Source organism: Alexandromys fortis, unplaced genomic scaffold (genome assembly GCF_014885135.2).
Source record: "Alexandromys fortis isolate MF-2015 unplaced genomic scaffold, M_Fortis_MF-2015_v1.1 scaffold_300, whole genome shotgun sequence".
NCBI classification, from domain to species: Eukaryota; Metazoa; Chordata; class Mammalia; order Rodentia; family Cricetidae; genus Alexandromys; species Alexandromys fortis.
Window position 1 is genome coordinate 417,397 of NW_026068183.1, and position 27,900 is coordinate 445,296.

Here is a 27,900-nt window from a genome sequence, read left to right on the forward strand (position 1 = left end):
AAAAAAAAAAAAAAAAAAAAAAAAAGCATGGTCAGAGAAAAGGAAGGCAGGTGCTACTTTGTATCAGACCTCCTCAGGCCCCCACTGTTTGCTTCCATACCTAGGATAGTGTTTTTCCTTAATTGAAAACAATCATGAGGGCCATGAAATCATCAAACACAGAACAATTTAAATTAAGCCTGAGTCAATATTGGTATAATCTATCTTTGGCTGTGGTTAACAGTAATATCAGTTTAATGCCATCTCCAATGAAAAGAACATTTCCTATTTTGCCATCTATCAAAAAGAATCTCCTCCTATATTTTGTTTCCTCACCTAACAAAGGATGTTCAGATGTCAAGTCCTCTCCTCTGCCCACAGTTATGGCTGCTGGAGACAAAGTGGGTGGTGGTGGTGTTCTGTCCATCCTCGCACACTCATCTGACTCCTCTGGCATTTCTTCCTCACACACATCTTCTACTTGATAAACCTGCAATGACAAGTCATACTGCCTTCAAATATTTTCAAAACTACTTCTAGTGTGGTATTCTGAATTTAAAAAAAAATTAATTCTAAATATATTAAACTAAAAACAGGGCAAACGGCTATACTGACAAGCTGAAAGGAAAACTTTGAAATCACTCACAAAAGTGTTTACACTACTCAGCAGTGCACCACTGAAAGCACACTGTGGGCCAGTTATGGGACCCCAGAACCACTGGGCTTTCCAAATGATAATGACCATAGCTGAACATATTTTCAAGAATTAAAAAAAAAACAGGGTTTTGGCTTTATTCAATCAAATAACTATTTTAAAAACACCATTGCGTCTGTTAATTTCAACCTATCATGAATCAAAACAGGGGCCAGTACTTTATAGACACTCTAAGTAAACTTCCAAAACAATATATGCCAGGGCAATATAATGCCAAAAATTATATGTAAGATTACTCATTGTTAATAAAGACTAAATTAGGAAAATTATTGTATATGAAACTACAGAAAAGTCAGCAATCATATTTTCATTCCCTTTCTGTTCTACTCAAGAATCAAATGAATTCTTAGAGTTAGTACAATACATACAGATCTTTCTTTAAAACTGAACACATAACCTAAGCTATGTGGCTCTACCTCTCAGTTCCCACGGAGAAGGTTTAGTGCCTTTAATGCAACTGTGACGGTTTTACTGAAAGACTTTGACATCAAAATCACAGAGGAAACCGGGCAGTGGTGGCGTGCACCTTTAATCCCAGCACTCAGGAGACAGAAGCAGGTGGATCTCTGTGAGTCTGAGCCTGCCTGGTCTACAGAATAAGTTCCAGGACAGCCCCGGCTACACAGAGAAACCCTGTCTTGAAAAAAGAAAAAAAAAAAAAGAAAATCACAGAGGAGAAACCATGTAACTAGAGCTAAATTACTCAACTAAGGTTTTATTAAACTTAAGGATTAATTTTCAAAGTGTCTCTAGAAATTAATCGATGTACTTTGACTGGTTGCTATTTATGAAAGATAATCTACTAACACAAAAATGTAAGACAGTTCATTTCCATTCGTGTGGCAAAGCTTCCGCTTAAATTTACAAAGATTGAGAGTTTTTTAAGATTTCTTAACTAATTAACATTGAAATAAATCTTAACAGTTAAAAAAGCTTGTAACGTTCACAAAGTTAACTTTAAGTGACATCTATTTTAGTTAAACTGTTGAAAAAAATGATAATTTGAGGTGTCTAGAATTTAATACGAAAATAATTAAGATTTTTAAATCTAGCATAAACCATGTAAAATACTATAAAGTTTTATTTATGAACATGTGCATAACCACAAGTAATACTGGTTTAATAAAAAACAAATAAAAAAAAAACAGAAATAAAAAATCAAAGCATCTACTTAAAATAAAACACCCATCCAGGAATGGTGACACAACCCTGCAATTCTAGCATTTAGAAAGCTAAGACAGAATACTGAGTTCAAGACCAGCCTGGGAGCATAGCAAGAGCCTACCTAAACAACAGCAAAAAAGGATTAAACATGATTTTTGCTTAAAAAATAAATAATAAAATTTCTGAGGGTGGTAGTGTTGCTCACTCTTGGTCCTAGTATTCAGGAGACGGAGGCAAGCAAATCTCTGAGTCCAAAGCCAGCCTGGTCTACAGAGTGAGTTCAGTGATAGCCAAGCTACACAGAGAAACCCTGTCTCAAAAAACCAAAAAACAAAAACCTAAAATCCCACCAGAGTTTTTTTATATTTAACATGATATCTTAAACTATGATCCTAATTAGGTACTAAGTAGGCAACATTTTTTAAAAGATATCTTTTTGCAACCCAGAAACAGAAAACTGCTTCACAAGAACCTCAGTCACAAGTGGAATCGAGTCAGTTGTTACTGTATGCTACACAACTGACAGCCACTACTCTGCTCATGCTAACAGCAAGGTTTAGTATATATTAAATGATATACTAACAATATAGAATAATGCTCATCATAGAGTACATCACTACCAACATACCTAGGGGTTAACAAACGACAATAACAAAAATAAAATAAAGTTTGTGGGACCTACAACCTAGAAGGTGCGGAGTTAATTCAGAGGAGCGGCTGGAGAGCTGGCTGAGGGCAGCCATGCAAGAGTGGCTTCTTAGCCAGTTCAGTCCATGGCACTCTTTCCCTCACAAACAGTTCTTTCAAAGATGGCCACAGCCAAGCTGCTAACCCTCTCCCTCAATGCTGGGCCACCTGCTGCTGCAGCATCTGGTACACTATCTTTTAAGAAAACAGAGCTCCACCGTGCACAGAATTCTGACTTTTTGAAAAGTAGTTTTTAAAAAAAGGATAAGACCATAATACAAATAGCATTGTTTTTTCAAATTATCAATCAAAGAACACTATAAAATAATTTTCCTTCTTATTATGAGGTTAAAGAGAGCTCTTTATAATCTCCCATATAAAAGAAAACAAGTTTACAGGTAAATAAAGTAGGCAAAAGAAATTTGTCACACATGTCTGATACAATCAGCACAAAAACATCTAAATGCAACAGCTAGACTCCTGAGGAAAGTAGTGATCGGAGGCTTTGCTCGCAAGATCATGACAAACTACACAAGTCCTATTTAGCTCATAACTGTAACTATTCTAAAAATAACGAAGACCGCCAAACTTACCTTAGTAAAGTCCACATTCCCATCTGTCTCCCTTCCTAAATAAACTGAGGAACATGTGTTTATTAGTTCTAAATCATCTATCCTCAACATATCTTATTTACACCCAATTTTAAAAAAAAAAAAACTGTTTCTTTTATAGAAATATCTTTTTGAAAACACACTGATTTAGTTTAATAATTCACCTTTTCTTTCAATTTTTACATCTTATTAGAAAGAAATATATCTACACTTAAGTACTTGAAATAATCAAGGGTAGAAATGGTGTTTTTGCGGGAATGACAACAAAACAGCAACTTAGTGAGCAGCTGCTGGGAAAGGACCGAGAGCACACTGTGTGCAGGGAGCGGCCTGCTGTCACACAGTAACGGGACAAAATCAGCAAGACAGGCCCAACAGTATTTTCGGCACAGTATTTAAAGTGTTTTATTTTGGGCATTTCTGCCCTAATTATTTTAGCCCAAAGTCATCTTATTAAAAAGAATATAGGAAATATGGAAATTTTATTGTTTACTCACTGAAAACCAATCTCCTAATTAAATGTTAAGAAAATGAAATGAAATTTGATTCCTTTGAAGGTCCTGAATTTTTCCTAAACCTCTGTTTTCCATGCTTTTGTTTTGGCAGTACTGGGGACTGCACAGGGCCTGGCCCATGCTAAACAGGTGCTCTACCACTCAACCATACCCTCAAAGCGAAACCTACTATAAGAGCTCTAAAAAACCATGAAAATAAACACAGAGGCAATCAAAGAACAGAGTTTCCTAATATCCATTTCTCCTGGTTTCTGGCTTTCCAGGGCAGTAACAGGCAAAACTGAGCAGCTCCGTGTCTGTTAAGATCACTTAGGATAGAAAAACAAACTACAAAATCGAGTCATAAGAGACAAATGTTTATACTAATGAAGAGAGCAAGACTCCTTTCCTTTCTGAGATTAATGTTACTTGATATCTAAATATTTCAGTTTAGAAATATTCTGTATGGACTCTGTAGCCAAGGCTGCTCTTGAACTCACTGGACAACCCAAGATGGCCAAACTCATGCCCCAGCTTCCCGAGAACTGGTCTGACTTTCAGTGATGTTCAAAGTTTGACACAAAACTTCCTTTTAGAAAAATTTTTTTTCCTGAATAAAAAACTGAATCTGGTCATTCTGATTAAACTCATAAGGACCTTATTTCAATTGTTGCATAAAACATTTAATGAATTTTAATAAGTCCTTCAGAGAAAATCTTGAAAAAAGCTATTTTCAAGATAACCTCCCTTTTCAGGCCTCACGTGTCTGTTTCAAGAGGCTCACTCTGACACATTCCACTGAAATCCCAATTACTCAAAATTCTTACTTCATATAGTGCACTTGTTACTCTCAGTGTCAAAGACAGAGACTCAGGGTTTTGAGCCTTTTAACTGAGAAATAACTTAATTATATTTTCTCTTAGTAGATAGAAAGTTTAAAAAGTCAATTGTTTTTTGCAAAATTGAATTCTACCCTGGAATAAATGTTTTTACAGTTTTAATTACAAAACACAATTTTGTCAAAAAAGTTATATCACACAATCATACCTCTTCCTTGAAAGAAAAGCTGCTCAAGGCCCAGGACTTCCAAATGCACCCAACTGAAAGGTTAGCTAGATAAACCATGCGCTTAAGAACATACAGAAGGGATCTATGAAGGATAATCACCTTAAGAGAAAAAACTTTGTGCAGATGACACTGGTTCAAATGCATTCCCTTGGGGAAAAAAAATCAACTCTGTAAAGATAGCAGATGGATTTGTTTAAATAGTAATAAAATTAACGAGGGACTTTAATAACCATCACAAATTTAAAGCATGCAACCATACTACAACAAACGACATTTTTTTCCTTTGCCCATACAATACATTGTTGGAATACTGACACAGGAAAAAGGCAAGCTTAAAAAAATCATAGACATTTAGATTTAACAGTACAGCACAGTGTGGGGGAACCAGCTTTACGTTCAGTTCAGCAAGAAAGTCAAAGAGCTGCCGAGGGCTTACCACTGGCGGATCAACAGGTGCTGGTGGCTGTACTTGGAGATTTACCGCAACAGTCTGTGGAGGAGGAAGAGTCTGAAATGGCAACTGGACCAGAGCTTCTGCAGCAGGTAGCTCTTCTTCTGACACCAAAGCATTCTGCACCAAAACCTGGCCCTGGGATAGAATTTCAGGCTGCACTTGTAAAGACTGCATAGACTGCAAGGGCAGTGGTGGGATCTGAGCTGGAGGAGATGTCGACATCTGTGGAGGGGTTGCGATTGGAATTGGAGATGACTGCAGGGCTGAGTATTGCTGGTGTGATGTTGGAGACACAATCTGCTGAGCAGGGGACACCAAGGCAGACTGTTGGACTGGGCCAATGTGTACAACAGGGGATGCTGCAAGTGGAAGATGGGATGGAAGATTCAGCTGTGCTGTGGGTTGTACCTGATCAGCAGTAGCCTGCTGCAAATTTGGCCCTGTTTGAAGAGCTGAAGACACAAGAGGGTGTGGCTGGATAAGTGCTTGTGGATGGATAATTATAGTAGGAGACTGACTTGGGGAATGAGGTGGAGGAGGAGACACCACTACAGACTGCTGTGCCGACTGTGCCTGATTAGGAGACACAGTTAAAGGAGGGGGATGGCTCTGAATTGGTGAGCAATGCTGTGACTGGGCATTACTAGGAGCTGGAGAAAGGCCATGATTTGGAAGTGGGATACAGTGCTGGGATGGGGGCGGATCTTGAGTTGGACTCTGAAGGGTGATTGGCTGAATCTGCTGTTGTTGCTGTTGTAAAATCAGCTGATGATGGGAAACCTTAGGAGGTGGTGAATGAAGAGGAATCTGTTGATGTTTGATTAGAGAATGAGGCTGAATTGGAGAATATGAAGCTGTGAGAGAAAAAAATGACAATTAGTACTGATTTCAAAACAAAACAGTTTTTACATAAATCTAAAGGAGTAGAGTTTTCACATTAGAGAGTCATAGTCATTATCAGTCTGTTACAAGTCTTCTAGTTTGACATTCTATGACATTCTCCTTGCAATGCTAAAATACTAGATGAATAAGCTATGCTGTAAAACCCTGATAGAAAAGCAATCTAGTCACATATGTACAGCTTCCCACGTTCTACTCTTCCAGTCGACAGAACAGCTTTACTAGCTTAGCACTTAGGTCTCTGCACTTGAGTCTCCTAAGTCTGCCTCTTCTCTGAAGGGGAAGTATCAGCACTCAAGGATGACTTCAAGATAACATCTCATCCCGTCTATGACAAAACACATCCCAAACTAACAGCATAATCAATTAGCTAGATTAGTTAGTTTCCTAACTGAGCATTTTAGCTTGAATGAAGTCTTTATTATTTGATCAGAATGAAATTGTTTCACATAAATCAATTAAGCAAAATACATGGCTGAATCTTATAGTGGAGGGGCCATTCCAAACCTAAGTGAGCAACCGATTTTTTGCAGAGAATGCAGGAGTAAGATCATGATACCTAAATAAGGGATGGTGTTTATTCCTTTGCACTCAATGGCAAGTCCAGAGTGAGTGGTAACCACTGAGTGGCATCCATCAGATCTCCTCACAACGGGAACAGTGCCCACCATGCTGACTCTTTACGCCTAGGACTGAAAACTGAGTGCACTGGAAGATAACTAAAATGACTGCTTAATACCACACAAAAATCACACACATTTAAGCTGTCATGGTAAGCACATCTTTAATCCTAGCACTCACAAGACAAAGACACATGGATCTCTGAGTAGAGGTGAGCCTGATCTTCATACATAGCAAGTTCCAGGCCAGTCAGGACCATAAGGAGACCCTGTCTCAAAGTCTCCACCCACACACACCCAAAAAATACTCATCTAAATCAAATATAAAGACAGAATTTATCTCTCAATGTAAATATAAAAGTTACATAGCACTTTACATCCTTTTATATTCAACAACAGTTATGGCAACAGCCTTATAAAACTTCTAATAACGTTTTTCTTGAACATTTTTACATTTTATTATAATTTAAAATTTGGGGATCAAGCTGATGAGACCTTTCACAGTTAAGAATATTGGTTGCTCTTCCAGATGACCTGAATTTGGTTCCCAGCACCCATGTGGCAGCTAAGAACTATCTGTAACTACAGTCCCAGGGGATCTGATACCCTCTTCTGTCTTCCTGAGGTACCAGGCACACATATGATATACATATATATGCAGGCAAAAGTCATACATATAAAATGATATGTTTAAAAATTATAGAGAACCTAGCTGGGCGATGGTGGTACATGCCTTTAATCCCAGCACTTGGGAGGCAGAGGCAGGCAGACCTCTGTGACTTTGACTGGAAACCAGCCTGGTCTACCGAGCAAGTTCTAGGACAGGCTCCAAAGCTAGAGAAACCCTGTCTCGGAAAAAAAAAAAAAATTACAGAGATTCTTTAAAGAAATCACTGCCAGGCAGTGGTGCACACTTTTAATGCCAGCACTCAGGAGGCAGAGGCACGCGGATCTCTGAGTTCAAGGCCAGCCTGGTCTACAGAGTGAGTTCCAGAATAGCTGGAGCAACATATAGAGAAACCTTGTCTAAAAACAAACCAAAAAAAAAAAAGAAGAAAAGAAAAAGAAAGGAAGGAAGGAGGAAGAGTTCCAAAACAGGCTCCAAAGCTATACAGAGAAACCCTGTCTTGAAAAAAAAATTTACAATTTCACTATCAATTAATTATTTTTAAATGAATAGCTCAATACTAGAACACATGTGTGTGGCATGGGCTCAAATAGCACTAAAAAAAGGAAAAATGAGTTCTAAAATTTAATCTAAAAATAATTTTTCACGTAAGCTAGTAACTGAGATGAAGACTGCCAGCCTCCACAAATGTGGTGACGGCTGTGTGATACAGAGTTAGAGGAGACGGTGACTAGATCCTGTGACTCCAGAGAGTGCTTCCTGTTCTCTCAACACTGGAGGAAGTGGCTGTCACCTCTTTTTTCAGATGAGGAAATGGTCTTTTCGCCTCCATTTTTAATAAGAATGTTATAATTTAACTTTAAAATCTTTGTCAAGTACTTTTTAATTTTTATTTATGTGTCTGTGTGTGGGTCCCTGAGAAGGCCTGAAGAGGGCATCAAGATTCCCTTGAGCTGAGAGTTACAGGCAGTCGTGAACCATCCAAGGGTCCTGGGAACAGATCTCCAGTCCTTACAAGAATAATCACTCTTAAATGCTGAATTTGCTTTCCAGCCCCACGTTTCGTGGTCCTGAACACAGGCGATATATACACTAGAATGAGTTTTTGTGCTGTTTTAGGTTAATTATCTGATATTTCAATAGAGTAACAGTCTATAATTTATCTAAATTAAATTCTTCTTAGATCAGAAGTCAGAGTGCAAGAACAAGTCCTAGATTACAGGATGAGAACTATGAGCAAGAAAAGCTGACAATGTCTACAAAATTGTGTCCTGCTTGTTAATTTCTCTGACCTTAACGAACACTTTATTATTGTCAGAGCAGCCTAATATTTGAAAGATTAATGACTGACTTAGTTTCTCTTGTATTAAAATATCATTTCATTCAACAATCACTGCAACCCTATAAAGAAGAAATGATACTAAACTAATACAATATGACGGATCAACTGAAAGCACTATCAGACGAGTCCTACAGCCTGAGCTGAGGGCTCTATTATGAACTGTTTGCCCCTTTCCCAAATTCACCATGCTGAAACGACAACCCCAAAGCGGCTACATGTAGAGATGGAGAAGGCAGGGAAAAAGGTCACATGGGATCCTGGGAGTGAGGCCCTGGCACGGCAGAGATTTGTATACCAATAAAAAGAGATACTAGGGCTAGTGAGATGGCTCAGCAGGTAAAGGCCTTTGCTGTCAAGTCTGATGACCTGAGTTTGACCCCTGGAACTCACATGATTGAAACAAAGAACCAGCTCCTACAAATTATCCTCTGACCTCAACATGGACTCTGTGAAATGCTCGTGCCTGTCCTACTCCTACAACAAATAAGTAAGTACCCCCAAAACAATGTTTTTAAAGAAGTTATCAGAGCTCTCCTCCCTCACTGTGCACACACAGGGAAGTCCAAGTGAGGACAAAAAGAAAGTGGCAAGTGGCAAGGTAAAAAGACAGTCAGAAACTGGGAGTGTGGCCAGACTTTGACCTGAGACTTCCAAGGTTATGACATTTCTTGGTGGCAGCCAGACCAAACCACTACAGGATTTTTTTCACTGCATGTTGAATTAATTTCTAAAGAAAAGAAAAAAGGGGGAAAAAGCCCTCTAAAAACTGCATAGAAAACCCCTTTCCTGATTTCTAGGGATGTGGTTAAAGGTGAATTCTCGCCTTTATATATTAAAACAGAATTATTGTCAAGTGTGGTAACACATTCCTTCAATCCCAGCACTTGGGAGGAAGAGAAAGGCAGATCTCTATGAGTTTGAGGCCAGCCTGGTCTAGGGAGGGAGTTCTAGGACAGCTAGGACTATACAGAGAGACCCTGTCTCAGAGGGAAAAAAAATTATCAATCAAGCACAGTAGGAGGCTGAGGCAGGAAAGTTGTCATGAGTTCAAGGCCAGTCTGGTCTACTGTCTTCTAAATAAATAAACAGAATTACTAACACAGGAAAGCTTCCATCCTCAAGGAGAAATGGTCAAGAAAATCAGGTTATTTTTAGACCCTAAAATTACATGCAAGAAAACAGTAACCATCTCCACTACAGTAACTATTAGGCAACCATATTAGGATACCAATAATACAAATAGAGGGTCTGTTTTCTTCTCTATTTAAAATGACTGCTGGCCTAGGTCTAGCTGAGGAAAGAATAAGAAGACGGGTCTCACTGGACCCTGCCCTCTGACCCGTCAGCTCAGGCACAGCAGGCACTGCTGCTCCACACAACTCGAGCCCTGGTGCTGCTGTGAGGCTGAGAATGATCTGGGCAATGCTGTGCAAAAGCACAGTCATCTGGCCAGAGACAACACATACCAGACCACACAACAGGGTATATAGACATTTACTACAGAGAGAGAGAAACAATATCTAACTATAGCATGAATGGATTTACTAGCAAAGTTTATAGCACTTCTCTAAGATTCATTCATAACAATCTTAAGCATGGTGGTAGCTAACTAATGCTAAGGGGAATGACTGACAATTTCCAAAGCATCAGTGTGGAAACTGGGTGATCAGTCCAAATATACCCGCGTACCTATCACAGGCAAACGAACAGAAGACAAACCTTCGTGCTATTACTATGAAAAGGTGAAAAGATACAACAGAGTGCTGAAAACCGGGCCTATCACAGCCGTTACTAGAGCACCCACAAGGAGCTCGCTGTCCAGTAAAGAGGTCTGGGTTCAGAAAGCACTACAGTTGTAACAAGTCAAAGGAAAGAGATATCAGACAATGCCAAAATTTTGAGAGTTTGTAGAGCTAAGAACATGGACAATCCTAACAGAAGAAACATAAGAGGTTAAAGGGCTGTAACTCCATGTTAGAGCGCTGTGTGCCATGTGTGGGAGGTACTAGACTCAATCCTCAGTACCAAACACACAGAGGAATCAGTCTAGGGGGAGAGTAGACTTCAATAGTAAAGAACAAGGGTCAGAAAGCTCACTCTGGTTGAGGAACCATGAAGCAGGATTACCTGCAGGAAAGAGATCCGCATGGCAGAATAAGAATGAAAAGGACTGCTTCCTTGACAGCTTTCCCTCAGATGGCATCCCTCAGATGGTAGTGGTGGATGAGAAGTTAGGAAAATAATTTATTTGCCCAATCTGTTTTAGTAACAAATTTCCACTAATGACTTAATTAAGATGCACTTACTTTTTACTAAAAGCTTAAAAATATGTACCACTAAAGCATACTAAATAAAGACAATTCTTTTTTAAAAGCTAAAAGATTTAATTAATATAAAGAGAGCAACACATCATAAAGACGTTAAGTGCCAAGTAACAACAATGGAAGACCATTGTTTTGCTGTATAACTTGATTCAATTACTAGGTTTTCTAAATTTTTTCAAACTACTTAGTGAGATCTTCTTTAGCTGACAAAAATTCTCACTTAAAAATGTTTTAAAATTGTTACTCTTATTCAAGTAGCATGCATCCTTTGTTTTGCTGTCTGATAAGAAAACAAATAAGGCAACTATTTTTGACGAACATTCATCCCACCTGGTGCTATTAACTGGTGAATGCTTGAAGTCCGAGTGACCGCTGTGCTTCGAGATTCCAGGCTTGGGCTTCCTCCCTTCTTGCTCTCTGGAGAAGGGTCTCGTTGGCTGATTTTAGAACTGGTCACTGTTGTTTTATTATGACAAATTGTCAATGACTGAGTTTGACCAGTGCTTTTTGGTGGGCCATTCTGTGAGCTAGATAAGACACCCAACTTCTGGCTGCGTAATGTTAAATTCTGAACCTAAGAACCACATAACAAAAAATAAAGATGAAAACATGGCTTTAGCTCATACAGCAATCATTACAATAATGACAGTAATTAATATTGTGCCTCCTACACAAAGAGGTCCACACTCCTGAGATAACCAATAATCTTTAAGGAAACCCTTACAGAAAGGTCGCTCCACATGAGCATGTCTTAACTACTATGTGGCAGGCTGGAAAGGACATAGAGGGTGGGTATAAGACAGTTGTGAGTGAAAGAGCAGGACAGGAAGACCAGAAAGAACTAAATGAAAACCAAACCAATACTAAGGGGAATAAGGGGAGGGGCTGACGGCAAATGCAGTATAAATATGAAGAAACGGCTCTGCCATGCACTACATGGAAAGTGATCAGTTCTAAATGCATTAGAGGGAGTACTGTAAGACAACTGACTTATCTAAGCATCTGCTCTGGTGTGATACCATGAGAGCATTTTCCGAAAGCTTCTTAAACTGAAATTCTGTTACTGACCACTCAATATCTTTGAGAACAGAGCTCTGAAATGGGTAAACACTGTAAACTGACAGGATTATCCAAATTCATCTCACTTGAGCTTACACCTCTCCAAAGAGCAAGGCAGAAAATGCCTCACCAACAGTAGCTTCTTGCCTATCTGAAACATGTACCAAATACACTTAGTACTAGCAATGGTCTCGGAGGGTCAAAGGAGGCTCCACCTAGACAAAGCTAATGAATGACAAGCTGCTGAGGTCTAACTTCTTAGTTGGTGCTCAAGGCTCTATTCCAGGTCCAAATGCCAAAATAGTATCAACAGAAGGTAAATAAACAGTCACGTCAGGCAAGTTTCTATCAATTCTACAGCTACTGTTAATGTGTGCAAATGAAGTTCCTAGCCATTCCACCTCAAAAAAGATACATGTGAATAGTCATGGTCCCAGAACAAGAGGTGCTAGGAGGGGGTGAGGTCTCTGCCTCCAACACGGGAGTAGTGAGCAAACAGACTTAACATCTGAATAGACTGTTGGGAGGCTCCGGAGCTGCAGAAGAAGGGAGTGGCTGTAGAGAGAGGGTCACTAAGGGAATATCTTTGAAGGAGAATTGGGGCCCTGATCCCTTTCTGTCACTCTCTCTGCCTGGCTGCCTAGGAGTAAGCAAATTAGCTCTAACACACACTCCCTGCCAGGACACTCTGCCTCTACGCCCCAGAAAACAACAGCACCAGCCCACCATGAACCAAAACTACAGCCAAAATAAATTTCTTTTATTTTTTTTAAATTGTTTCTCCTAGGTTGTCAGAGCAAAAAAACTGACTAATACAACAATCACTGGAAACCCCTCTAAGTGAGAACATATGGAGCATCCTCTCTGATTTCCCTCCCATAGTTCCTACTGTGTCAATATGTATCAAATACCATTGGTTTTAAAGTATCATACAGAAAGTAAAGTGTACTGTATTCCTTGGGTTGCCACTCAAAGTCAACAATGTAGGCCCAACCCACTATGAATCCACTTTCTCTTCTCCAGTCTACAATCTTATACAACTGCCAAACTGCTCTCAGTGTCCTATAAATACACCATATACTTCCTTCATTAGGTGCCTTTTGTTCTGGCTCTGCTTGAACTTTCTTTCTCAAGCCATTATTAGCAGTTCAATAATCTGCTTGGCTCTCTCAGAAGAGCTTCCTGGAGTTCTTTGTGAAGAATTTGCCCTTTCACTCCGGGATGTTTCCATGGAATCTAAGTGAGACTGGCCTACAGCACAATGTCTAGCTTGTCTGTACATGACCAACAAACACATTTGTGAAATGGTGAGAGGAGACTCAGCTAATAGGGCCAGAGCCTCCAGCATTGACTTTTGCACCCCTAGCAATTCAGAACTACAAAAACTGGGAACTTCCTAAGTCTGGGATATTCTCTTACAACTGATTTTGAAATCACATCATATAGATATTTGAAAGGTTATTTAGTTCCACTTATGGCTTTTATGCTAACACTGCAATTTGTTCATATTTACTAACAAACTTCATTAAATATCTTGATGGAGGCACATTAAAATATCTCAGGAAGGACAGAGATGTAGCTAGGTGGGCCTAATATGTATGAGGCCCTGAGATCCATGTCTGGTATGACAAAAGAAAAAACAAAAAACTATTATCAGTATAGTGATAGTAGCACAGGCCTATTATCACAGCACAAGGAGGCAGAAGCAGGAGGAACACAAACAAATTCAAAGCCAGTCTAAGAACCATAGTTAATTCCAGTACAGTCTTGGCCATACAGCAAAACCTGACTCTAAAATACGTAATAAACAAATAAGTAAAACAATAAATTCACCCAGGAAGAGCTACATAATAGAGAACATAGCATTTTCCACAAATGATTCATGCAGTAGACCATATAATAATGATAACTGAGAACAAATATGCCAAAAAACTTGAATGGCTCCTTCAGGATGAATAGCATCTGAACAGTAAATGAAGATCTGACACAATGACCCCTAATGCCTACACACCACACTGCTTCCTGGAATCCTGAAAGGCAATGTTCATGCCTCCACAGTTAAGTATGATGTTATGTTCTATATGAGCTTGTAGACTTTAGATAACCTGCTGCCATCTTCACTCAAATACTAACTTAAAGTAAATAACTTACACTGTAGAAACTGCAGCACCAGAAGTAACACTGACTCACTACTGGAAAGACCACATGTTCCAGGACAGTATCTTTCTGGGGAGAGAGAATCCATCCCCAGAAGAGGAGTAATGGGCATCCTAGCCTTAATTTTCATTCCCCTAAAACAAGCCTATGATTCTATAAGAAACTTTGACAACATGCATGAGGTATTTGTGCTAACTTCACTCTAACATCCTATGATATATAATGAATATATCACTACCAAAATAATTCTCGGAATCGTTTAACTGAAATCAAGCACTGCAGATATTACTGCAGCATTCTCACTGCAGAAGAGGAGACTGGAGGTGGGGCGGGGGTGGGGAGGCTAGTGCTGTGCTGAGCTGACTCAATCAGCATTCCCTAGGTTGCCCTTTGATAAGCAGGATCTCATTCTTCTATAAACATCCTTTTTGTGCCAGTCGTGGTGGCACACACCTTTAATCCCAGCACTCTGGATGTGGAAGCAGACAGATTTCTGTGAATTCAAGGTCAGCCTGATCTATATATAGTTTTCCAGATCAGCCAGAAGTATACAATATGATTGTCTTAAAAAAAAAAAAATTACTGAGGAAAAAGGAATTGATATAGTGACTTTTGTAGTATAAATAATAACATTAAACTACAAATCTGATACTCTTAATTTTAAAAAACACAATTTTTAAACTACATACTTAATTTTTTTTAAAGTAGAAAAGTAAAAAAGAAAATAAAAAAGGGCCATAGTGGCACACTCCTTTAGTCACAGCACTCAGAAGGCAGAGAGAGGCAAGTAGATCTCGGATTTCAAGGCCAACCTGTTCTATCTATAGAGTAAGTTCCAGGACAGCCAGGGCTACACAGAGAAACCCTGTCTTGAAACACACACACACACAAAAAAGAAACATTCATACCCAATAGTCCTGAACCTGAAGTTGTGTCTCTGTTGGTCAGCATCGCCTATCACTGCCAGCCTCATTCACTGTCACGCAAAATCAGTGTTCACAGAGAGATCCCTTCAGTCCCCTGAAAGCCTTAACCAAGTCAGACCCACACAGCCACAGACCTTGGACAGGTCACATCCTATGTCACCAGAAGACCAATTCACAAACTACATTAGCTGCATTAAAGACTCATAAGAATGTTTCCGTCATGAGAAACAGTAAGAAAATGGAGTACCATATTAAAAAGAAACATTATCTCCTAAGCAGCTGGTTGGTTTATCATGGAAACTATCAATCATTTAAATGGTTATTTATTATCTCTTCATTTCTAGCTTCTTGAAAGCTAAGAATCACATGTGTGATTTGTCTTCACACAATGTCAAATAATAACAGAAGTCAGTAGATATTTCATTATGTGGCAGCACTGTGATGAGAAGCTTCTGATTGCCTCACTTGTCACTTGTAACAGCTGAGAGATATCATTTCCAATATAAAGTAAAGCAACTGGAGCTGAGCAAGGATCATCTTAAAATTAGCATTTAGTGAGCACTATCTAGCTTTACAGTTTAAGTAACTGTAAAGAGCCAGGGAGCAAGTTAAGAAAAGTGTGTTTACTCAGCTACAATCTTTATAACTAATACATGAAAATTAGTCTTTATTATTAAATATATCAATACATAGAAGTTCTATTAAAAAATCAAAGAATATTAATTATCACTATCTCATTTACTTCTTATTGTTGTTGTTTGGTCTTTCAAGACAGGATTTCTCTGTGTAGTTCTGGCTGTCCTGGAACTCACTTTGTAGACCAGGCTGGACTTGAACTCAGAGATCTGCCTGCCTCTGCCTCCCAAGAGCTAGGATTAAAGGCGTGTGACACCACCACCCAGTTACTATCTCATTTCTTACATTTACCAGAAAGCCAGAGTATGAAATGAGAAATAAAATGCACCAGGCATGGTGACTCATGCCTGTAATCCCAACACTGAGGAAGCTGACACACAGCAAGGGACAATTCTGTATTCTGTCAATTATGTTTTAAATAAACACTGATTGACCAGTAAGCGAGGCAGGAAGTATAGGCAGGACAACCAGACAGGAAGTAGAGGCAGGGCAATGAGAACAGGAAAATTCTGGGAAGAAGGAAGCTATCTCTGTAGTCCTGCCCAGACAAGGAAGAAGAAAGATGGAACCTGCCCCGCTGAAAAAGGTACTGAGCCATGTGGCTAACATAGATAAGAATAATGGGATAATATATGTTATAAGAGCTAATACGAAGCCTGAGCTAATGGGCGATTTATAACTTATGTAGACATCTGTGTGATTTTCTTTGGGACCTAATGACTGTGGGAACTGGGCAGGACAGAAACCCCAACAAGCAGGCCCACATGTTACACAGGGTGACTCATGCCTGTGATCCTAGCACTGAGGAGCTGACACAAGAATATTGTCTCAAATTGAAGGCCTGGGGCATAATATCAAGTACTAAACCATCCAAGGCTACTACCAAAACCTTTTCTTAAAAAAAAAAAAAAAAAAAAAGTTAAAAATATACCCCAAATGAACAAAAGATATTTTAAAATGTGTAAGTAAATAAAAGGCCAAAGATGACCAACATATGAGTGAATATCTGTCATAAACATTTACTACAAAAAACAACAAAATAGTACCACATAAAGCAACAGTCTATTCAATTATTTTAACTTAAAGTTTATTCAATCTAAATGATCACTATGACATTTACTGAGATATGACTTACAATAAGATGCAACTATTCTATAAGTTTTGACAGTAGGTCAAAAGTTATGGAATCAGAGCCAGCAGTGGTGGCGCATGCCTTTAATCCCAGCACTCGGAGGCAGAGGCAGGCAGATTTCTGTGAGTTCGAGGCCAGCCTGGTCTACAAAATGAGTTCCAGGACAGGCTCCAAAGCCACAGCAAACCCTGTCTCGAAAAAAGTCAAAACAAAACAAACAAACAAAAAAAGAAAAAGGTATGGAACCAACACACTGAACATCCAACCACCACACTGAACATCCCTCCTAGTCAATTTTTCCTACCTCTATTAACCTAATTTTTTCACTATGGAGGGTTTTTCTGATTCTGGAATTTTAAAACTACAGAATCACAGAGGACATACTTATTGTGTCTAGTTTCATTTGCTAGCCATGCTTATGAGATGTACTAGTGGTTTGCTCTTTTCCCCTCTGAGCACTATTCCACTGATGACTATAACACCATCTGTTTGTACATTCAGCATTAGAATACTTAGCCATTAAAATCTATTGTACAGTGTCAGTCTTCATCTCAGCCACCCAGATGGATGTATGACGATGATCACTATGATCTATGATGTTGGACATTTTTATCTTGTGCTCACTGGCCTTTTATATACTGTCTTTTTGTTTGTTTGTACTTCTGACTGTCCTGAAACTCACTACATAGACCAGGCTGGCCGCAAACTCACAGAGATCTATTACCTCTGCCTCCTAAGTGCCAGGATTAAAGGCATGCATCACCATACCTGGCCTATATAGTTAGAGTTTTGTGTGAACTATCTCTTCAAATATTGTTTCCATTTTTAACTGATATCATGATCCATTACTAAACTATAAGCATTTTTTTATATTCTAGGTACAATCATTGGTCAGATACATATATTGAGAATAGTTTCTCTCAGCTTGTATCCTAGATACTCATTTTGTAATGTCTCTTTAAAGAATAATTTTTAGTTTAAGTCCAATTTATCACTTATTTTTGTTTCTAGTTCATCTTTTTTGTGCCCTAAGAAGTCTTGCCCACCCTAGACTTGCAAAGATGCTATCCTGCTTTCTCCTGGAAGATTAAATTTTTTATTTTTACCTTTAGGCCTACATACTACTTTTAGTTTACTTTTTGAATAAGAGAGAAGTTTCATTTTTTTCCATAGTACCAAATAAAGTAATACTCTACTTATGTTTTTAACTTCAAATTTGCCTGATTTAACTCATTTTTAAACTTAAAATTATCATCTACTTTGACGTTTATGTAACTACTTGCAAAGGAAATCTACAAAAAAGAATATACCTCATGTAAGAAAGAAATCTGGTAGACAGCAAAACTAAAAATACTGTGTCAATAATAAAACTCGTGTTAATCTTGATGAATCAACACCTAATAATCTAAATCTGTTTGATTATATGTCATTTCTACAAAACAAGCATGCTCTTGGAGCTCTCAGTGCTTTATGAACTTCACCTGAAAGGCATGGCAATGCACTCTGAAGCAGAGGAGCTGAAACACGAATGCAGTGACCGCCTTTCCACTGAGAGAAACCCAGACCTCCAGTACCACACTGTGATACACAATCTCACCTGAGCAGCTGCAGACTGACAGGAGGGTGACGATGACGACGAGACAACAGGAATGTCAGACTGCACAGCAGCCACAGTGGTAGCGGGTGTGAAAATCAGCTGTACAGACAGAAAACCAAAAATAACACCCTAAGACTAAAGAACATGTCCCACACACAGTGTGTAGCAAGCAGGCAAGAGACTGAACTTTGTGACAGAGAGACAGTGCAGTCAGGACTACCTCCTAAGCAAAAGGCTTCACACGACAACAAAGTTGTGATCACAGAGCTCAAAAAGTCACCAACACCTTTGAAATCGCTCACAATTCTGAGAGTAGGGGAAAACTACTCAAAGAAAAGAATGTGTTTTGGTGAGATGAGATCCTCAAACCAAATTCTGTCCCAACTAAAAACTACTACCTCAGGATTCCTAAGATGGAAATGAAAATAAAACTGCACTAGGATACAGATTAATTTTGGTAAGAAACAGGCAAAGAAACACCAAAAAGTCTCTTCAGTCCACACATTAACAGTGCCACATACTACGATGTTTCTCAGCTACAAGGGACCGATCGTAGGACAAGTAAGGTTGCTCTTGATGTTAACCTTGTTTGTAAAGGGCGATTTGTTCTAAATATAAATGCTCGAATGTTAAAACAGAGGAGCAACCAAAGGCCTTCACCCCATAACAACAAAAGAGAAAAACAATCCATACATCACCATCTTGTTTTCAAACTTTTAATATTAAACAAGTACCGCTAATTTCTAAGACAATACAATCTACTCAATCTAACTGGATTTAGTAAATAATGATAGGCTTTAAAGTGTGGAAACACTATTTTTAAAGTCATTTCAAGAAGTACTTGCTACCTTCCTGCTATTTAAACTAAAATAATCAATTAGGGAACTTTTCTAACCTTGAACATTTACAGTATGTATTAAATACAATACTGGGTTGCACTGTGATTTTCATGCGTGCACATACATGGCCATCATATTCACTATCCCCTGCTCCTATTTACCATCCCCCCTCATTTCCTGAACCCCTTATTTTCCTCTAAACCCTTTTACATTTGAATTCTTTTCTCATTTACTTACTGAATCTATGTAAATTCACCAACAAATTTTCTTACTTTTGGTGCATGCAACCAGCCTAAAAGCACTCCACCCAAAAACGAAGATTTTCTTGTTTGAGTCATATGAATTGCCCATTTTAAAGGTCAAAATCATCAAAACAAAACAAAAATATTTCAAATGGTTCAAATCATATTATTAAAGACAATTTCATGAGAGAAAAGTAATCCAGAAGAGGTGATATTTACAATTTGTGAATAAAAGTTGTGTCACATCATCACTTCCTGCCAAAAATAAGACTGAAAACTTGCTTTCTAATTTTCAATGAATAGGGATCAGATATATAATCAGTTCATTGGTCAAAATCTGCATACTAAGGAGGCCGAAGATAGTGAGTATTGATAAGATGCTTGTCTAGTCATCATGATGCCCTGGTTTTAATCCCTGATACTGCAAAATTAACTAACTAACTAATTAGGTATATATATATGTATATATATATATATATGTATATATATTATATAAATAAAAAGATATATATTAAAACATTTGCTTAACTGTACAAAATTATGTCAGCCAATGTCTACATGTCTTTAAAAATGTCAACAATAAAATCAGGAAATCAGTAGGTATCTAATTATAAAATTATCAATTAACATTCCTATATTAATAAAAATAAAAGCTGAAGTAAACATAAGAATGCAACCTTACAGAATTTGAGACTGTAATAACCAAAGCTATGAATTATCTGAAAAACTATCAGAACTCCAATCCAGATTTAAGAAGGTCCTTGGACATAAATTCTTACTTATCATTGAAAACTAAGTTTTTAATATTTCTAACTATTTCCTCAAATCATCAATGTCAGCAGAATAATTGATTTATATAACACTGTAAATAATAAAACTGTAAGATGGCATCAGTAATAAAAAGCTCTTCAATTGTAGAGATCTCAAAATATAAAAAAAGGTTTTAAAATCAGTACCAGTATTAAAAAATATTGTTACCAAGAAGACCTATTAATTCACAGTGGAACTTTTATGCATATTTATAAGTGTTCAAAGGCTGAGCATACACACATACACACACGTACACACACAGTCACTTGATAAATACTGCTTAAGTATTAAAAATGCCTTATTGCATCAAATCCAAAAGCATTGGAACTCTCCAGTCCTCAGATACTGAAGAGCTGGCATCTTAAATCTTACCATCTGAGCTCGGAGATACATTTGAGCTTGGCTGGCAGTCAAGGTAGGAGAGGTACTCCCTAGTAACATAGTCTGTTGGGTAATACTGCCACTGGTGGAACTGGAAGCCTGGGAGCGACTCATCAACTGAGCAGGTGTAGGAGAAGTGGAGAGGTTGATCTAAGGAAGAAAACGTAACAGGTCATGCTTCCATGTTTTGCCTCCATATTCTCAACTTCAGGAAGCTGAAGCAAGACAATCAATGGTAGAAACCTCAAGGATAGGCTTTGATCTTCGACAGAGCCCTTCATTTTGGGCATCAATTTGCATACAAGCACAGACTGCATGCAAACACACACCACAGACTACTTACTAACTGGAACAACTTTCAAACACATCCACATTTCAGGAAGACTTCTAGCAACTTAAAAATGGCTTTACTACTACCTCTCCCAAAACTAGGGATAATGTCAATTACTTTAATATTACACAGAGTGACTTTAAAGTTCTAATTGTAATACATTGTTTTGTCACACTGTCATATTTTGAGGAGCTTCTGAAGTGAACAAAAATTAAAACACAAATAATTCATTCATATATGAAAAACATGTGGGTAACGTATAATTACTGTAATGTTTTAACTTAAAGGTTCTGAAAACAGAAGAAAATATAATTGCTATCTGTTAAACAGATGGAAAAATCCTGAATATTAGCTATGAAATTAATGTATCAACATTTTAAAGTTTAAACTCATGCTTAAGAATTAATTAGAGCCGGGCAGTGGTGGCGCACGCCTTTAATCCCAGCACTCAGGAGGCAGAGGCAGGCGAATCTCTGTGAGTTCGAGGCCAGCCTGGTCTAGAAGAGCTAGTTCCAGGACAGGAACCAAAAGCTACAGAGAAACACTATCTCGAANAAAAATCAAAAAAAAAAAAAAAAAAAGAATTAATTAGAAGCCAGACAGTGGTTGCACATGTCTTTAATACCAGCACTCAGGAGGCAGAGGCAAGCAGATCTTTGTGAGTTCGAGGCCAACCTAGTCTACAAAGCAAGTTCCAGGCCAGCCAGAGCTGTTACAGAGAGACCTTGTCTCAAAAAGCAGAAAGAAAGAAAGAAAGAAAGAAAGAAAGAAAGAAAGAAAGAAAGAAAGAAAGAAAGAAAGAAAGAAAGAAAGAAAGAAAGGAAGAAAGAAAGAAAGGAAGAAAGGCAGGCAGGCAGGCAGACAGGGAGGGAGGGAGGGAGGGAGGGAGGGAGAAGAAAAAGGAAATACTTAGCAAGTTAGCAAGCAGAGGTAGTGATTTATGCCTCATGTAATCCAGCACTCAAGAGGCTAAGGCAGGAGGCTTATGGATTAACAGCCAGCCCTGGGCTACTGATGATTAAGTGCCAGGTCAACCTGGGGAACATGAGATCTGGGCTAAAATAAATAAATAAATAAATAAAATTAGTATGTCGCTGAATGGGTGACACAAGCTTGTAATGCAGAGCTAGAAAGGCTGAGACAGAAGACCTGCTAGTTCATGGTGAGTCTGAACTAAGCTGCACTCAAGTTCCTGGCCAGCATGAGCTACATAATAAGATCCTAGCTCAAAAATAAAAAGTGCATAGACTAACAGAGCCCTGGAAAATACATTAGAAACTGTCAACTTGCTTGGATCTGTGAAGGGGAAGTGGAAAGAGGTAGGTGGAGAAACAGGGAAAAGAGAGATACATACATCCTTTCTCGTCTTTCCAAGTCATTTCTGTTCATGTACCACCCACTCTTAAACAACTTCAGAGAATAACATAATTCAACCTCACCTTAAATCATTTTTGTGGAACAAAGTAGAGAACAAAATTAAGAAATAGCTTACTAGACTTCTGATTCAGGAAGTGAATACACATTCATGTGCTCAAAGATACTCTGAAATGTTCAAACTGACATGAAAATGAGAACGCAGTTGAAATGCACAAGAGAGCAGGGAAGGCAAATGTCCAGGGGTCAGTCAGAAATGCAAACCCAGACATGTAGCAACAAATGACACCAACGCACCTCTAGGTTTATTAAGCATACAAAGATGGAATGTCCACGTTGGTCTATTATACGGTAAAGCTGGAAGTGAAATCTCTATTTTGAAACAAGATTCTGAGAAAGGCTGATCAATATGTGAAAAGTTCCACTCATGTGTGCTGAGAAGCAGCTAGGAAGTTGTTACACCTGTCCTGATATACTGGAAGAGTGGAGGGAGGCATCTAAGAGATTCAAAATTTCAGGGGTTTACCATGTGTGGGTATAAAATCCAAATTCACACTCCCTGCATAGTCCCCTAATATAATCTCATACATTAGCATTTGATGGAATAAAACGGTGAAGCAGGGCTCTTCAGCAATATTCTATCAGGGAAACGTCAACCTGAAGTATCTGCACATGAAACTCCCTTCATGAGACCCAGGTGTGACACACAGGAGACGGTCATGGCACAGTAAGAAAAAACGCTGCTGAAGAGAAGAAACCCTTTACCCCTTCCCAGCCCCAGACAGACTCTCCGACCCCTAAAAACCCTAATTCTAGACTAGTACCCACTGACTAAATCTTTCAACCTGCCCTTGCCCTACATAGGATTCATAAACTCTGTGATATGAACTGAAATTTAGTTGCCTGCAAAGACTTGAATTGCATACAAACCTCAGGAGCAGAGGTGGGGGCTACAGAGGTTAGTGCTGCATCAGCCACAACAATCAGAAGGTTCCAGTCTAGGGCTAAGGCATTCCTGGAGATCACAGGCTATAACCCAGGCTGCATTTTCAAGTTATCTGTCTTTGAAGTCCACAGATACTTGTTTTGCTTGGTTAGTTTTACTCTTGATGTTGGGTTCGTTTTTTTCTTTCATTCTTCTTCAATGTATTTTTCAGTTCCAGGACTTGTGTGGGATTTTTTGTTTTAAATTTTAATCTGTTAACTATCTCTGATGAAATCTCTGAATTGGTTTCTGTATTTAAAGTTTTCAGCTTCCTCAAAGCAGCTATCTGAAATTCTTTGCTAGGTTCACATAATCTATCTTGCTAGGGCCAGTAGAGGATGACTTTTGTCCTTTCAGTGTGTCACAGCTCCTTGGCCTTTTCCCTGTCTACCCCCAGGTCTGATCCTTGCTACTTCTGTATCTGTTTGTAACGAAGTAGATGTCTGTTTTCAGTCCTAGCAGTCTGGCATGCTAGGCAAGTACTCTATGATCAAGTTACACTTTTAGGCTTAATAACTAAAATTCTGAAAACAATCATCCTTGTTTTCAAATTTCCTGAAAAGTACTAATACAATACCCTTGTTAAAATAATTACAAAAGGTATGAATTAGAAATTTTCAGGCATATTAAGGATTCAAGTTTATCACCAATGTGCTCACTACAAGTAAGGCATCAGAAAACAGCCTGTCAAACAGAATGCCCACCATAATAGCCTTTGACTGCTTACTTGTATCATTGGTACCCAATACTGTGGCTGACAGCACAGCAGCATTAAAAAGTACTGAACACAGGCTGGAGAGATTCAGTAAAGTGCCTGTCGCACAAGGATGTTGGTTCCAGTACCAACAGATAAGGTGGAACACACACACATCTATAATCTCAGCTCTGGGAAGGCAGAGACAGGAGGATCCCTGGGACTTGCTGGATAGCCATTCTGAGGCAGGCAGGGAGCTCAGTTTCAATTAGAAACCTTGTCTCAAAAATTAAAATGGAATATGATCACAACATCACAAAACCCTCCACAAACAATCTGCCCTGCCTGCTAGATGTGCTCAGAATTTGTGGGAGTGGGCGGCCAATGTCTGGTTTAACTTGAGGTCCATGCCACAGGAGGGAGCTCCTACCCCACACTGCCTAGATGGCCAGGAACAAGAGACTGGTTACTGAGGAAGAACTAAACACGAATGATTTAAAAAAAAAAAAAAAAAACCCAACCACAGAAGCAACGAAATGATTCCTAATGATATTCTGCTATACTCCTTGTTCAGTCTTCATCAGAGTCTTTCTCCAGCAGCAGAAGGGAGCAGGTGCAGAGGCCTATACCAGGAAACCCCATGGACAAGGGGGAGAAAAGACTGAAAGAGTCAGAGGGGAAGGAGATCACCAAGAACATGAGTAGACTGTCACCTAATAATTCATTGCTAATTATTACTTCTGATACCACATCTGTCTCTGTTGTGGGATATGTGCACAATGGGTAAAGATACATTATTGCTATGACTGGTTTAATTAAAGAGCTGGATGGCCAATAGCTGGACAGGAGGTACAGGAGTACTTCCCTACAGAGAGAGGGAGGAGTTGAATCTAGGCGCACTAAAGACACTACAGAACAAGTTAGATACACAAAATGGGTGAGAGATAAAAGTCACATAACAAAACATAGACTAAAAAAATGAGTTAATTTAAGCAATAAGAGCTAGTGGGACAAACCTAAGATAAGGTCAAGCTTTCATAATTAATAAGTCCCTGTGTTGTTATTTGGGAGCTGACAATCCAGAGAAAAATTCAACTACATGTCTCTTCTACTGTTGAACCAAGTTTTGTAAGCTACTTAGCCATTGTAATATGCTTCTGGTCAAATCACCTGTGGGAGAGCTAGCTAGCCAAAACAATAAACAAAACAAACAAGACAGCTATTCTCCCTTCATACTTCTTGTACCCAACAAGCCATTCAGTTTTGGCATACTCCATAGTACAGTGCTATCTTAGGACAAGTATCATTATGCCATTTAAAAGTATATTCACGTGGCCAAGATCAAAAACACTGATGACAACTTATGCTGGAGAGGATGTGGGGAAAAGGGAACACTTCTGCATTGCTGGTGGAATTGCAAGCTGGTATAACCCCTTTGGATGTCAGTGTGGCGACTTCTCAGAAAATTAGGAAACAAGCTTCCTCAAGATCCAGCAATACCACTTTTAGGTATATATCCAAAGGATGCTCAATCATGCCACAAGTACATGTGCTCAACTATGTTCATAGCAGCATTGTTTGTCATAGCCAGAACCTGGAAACAACCTAAATGACCCTTGATCAAAGAATGGATAAGGAAAATGTGGTGCATTTACATATGGAGAACTACTACACAGCAGAAAAAAATAATGACATCTTGAATTTTGCAGGAAAATGGATGGAGCTAGAAAACATTATTTTGAGTGAGGTAACTCAGACACAGAAAGACAACTATCACATGTACTCACTCATAGGTGATTTTTAAACATAAAGCAAAGAAAGCCAGCCTACAAACCACAATTCCAGAGAATTTAGACCACAATGAGGATATTAACAGAGACTTACATAGATCTAATCTACATGGGAAGTAGAAAGTAGAAAAAGACAAGATCTAGTAAGTAAATTGGGAGCATGGGGACCTTGGAGGAGGGTTTAAGGGAGGAGGGGAGAAGCAGGGAAGGGAGCAGAGAAAAATATAAAGCTCAATAAATATCAATAAAAAAAAGAAAACATAAAAAAAGTTAAGCGTTAAAAAAAAAAAAGTATATTCACGGCCAGGAAGAAGTAGCACATGCCTTTAATCCCGGCACTCAGGAAGCAGAGGCAGGTAAATCTCTGTGAGTTCGAGGCCAGCCTGATCTACAAGAGATAGTTCTAAGACAGCTAAGACTGTTACACAGGGGAACCCTGTCTCGAAAAACAAAAAAAAAATTTTATTCACTTGGAATCACAGTTTCTGTAAGTACCTCACACATAAAGTCATAGAAAAAAATGCTTGTTGTTGTTTGAGACAGGGTTTCTCTGTGTAGCCCTGGCTGTCCTGGAATTCACTCTGTAGGTCAGCCTGGCCTTGTGAATTCACATAGATCCACCTGCCTCTGCCTCCAGAGCTTTGGGTTTTCAGGTATATGCCACAACTGCCTGGAAAAATAAGCCTTTTTTTAAAACCTCAGATTTTCAAAAGTTCTATCTCCAACCTATTACTCCCATTTCCAGGCACTCGTTAATTAAACAACAGCCTCATGACTAATAAGTTTACTTTTGCAAAACAATAATTAAAAATTTTAAATCTAAGAGAAATTTTAGAATACTTACAGATGTCTGGGACATACTTGACTGCTGTGTGACACTTCCTGTCGGGGATGTAGCTGGCCTTCCACTGGACAAGCTTGCCTAGAATAAGAAAACTATTGTAATATGTCTGTAAAAACATAAAGCTAAAAACTTCCTGGGGGGAGGAGGGAACAAACTCTTCCTTGAGTCACAATAATACAAAACTACAATAAAAATTCTCAAGTCTATCTATGAAACAAATCATTTTATGTTCAACATGGCTTGACCCTGGTCATTTTTTTTTTTAAAAGAAAAAAACAAAGGTGAAAACAAATGCCACACTGACTGGTCTTACTTCTACACTTCTGTATGGATTGGTTTTATGTTACTGCACACATGTGCTTCACAGAACACAACTTCTACCATGTGGGTCCAAGGAACCAAACTCAGTTCATCACATCTATCTGTTGCCAAGCATAGCAGCAGGTGCCTTTACCTTCTAAGCCATCTCAAAGACCCTAATCATGCTTTATTAGCTGCACTTTCATAATGTATACTATGTTGGTAAATTGTCATATGTTGTCTGAGTTCACTGAGCAGTTAGTACTAGAAGTAGGATTGCCCCCTACAAACGTCAGCCCCAAGCATGTTTCATTATGTCAAGTGTCTACTGAGACTCCTTGCCTGGGAATGAGCTGGACCTCACAAACTCTGTGATAGAAGGAAAGAAAGAAGCAAAATAGCCCAAGAGAAGAAAACAAACCATTCCCATCAGATATTATTATTGTCTATTCCATGAAATAAAAGTGCTCAAACTGGAGCTGGAAAGATGGCTCAATAGTTAAGAAAGCTACTCTTGCAGATGGAGCAGGGTTGGATTCCTCGCATTCAAGGACAGTGGCCCAAGGACACTGAATTTGAATCCCTAGCATTCACATAAAAAGCCAGACATGGCTTTACACTCCTTTAAACCCAGTATTGAAGGACAAAGGCAGGGAGATCCTGCAGGCTGTAGCCTAGCTGTAACAGTGAGCTTCTGGTTCCTGAGAGACCCTGTTTCAAGGCAAACAGATAGGAGAGCTATAGAGAGAGAAAACTAAAGATACCTGGCATCCTGCTCTGGCTTCCACATGTGCACACATGGGTATAATCATTGCAC

General features: G+C 38.8%; 1 protein-coding gene across 5 annotated transcripts in view; it reads right to left on the reverse strand.

The window, feature by feature from the left end:
• Phc3 (polyhomeotic homolog 3) overlaps positions 1-27,900 on the reverse strand; it is a 70,144-nt gene that overhangs the window by 32,459 nt on the left and 9,785 nt on the right. For 2 of the 5 annotated variants that reach the window (XM_050129250.1, XM_050129255.1), the window contains exons 4-10: positions 26,784-26,861; positions 20,757-20,915; positions 18,494-18,592; positions 11,317-11,560; positions 5,155-6,026; positions 4,818-4,865; positions 316-469 (exon numbers count right to left, since the gene is read on the reverse strand). In XM_050129250.1, the coding sequence (XP_049985207.1) occupies positions 316-469; positions 4,818-4,865; positions 5,155-6,026; positions 11,317-11,560; positions 18,494-18,592; positions 20,757-20,915; positions 26,784-26,861 (1,654 nt within the window). The remainder of the gene's footprint in view (positions 1-315; positions 470-4,817; positions 4,866-5,154; positions 6,027-11,316; positions 11,561-18,493; positions 18,593-20,756; positions 20,916-26,783; positions 26,862-27,900) is intronic. The other 3 variants (XM_050129252.1, XM_050129251.1, XM_050129253.1) reach the window with 3 other exon arrangements.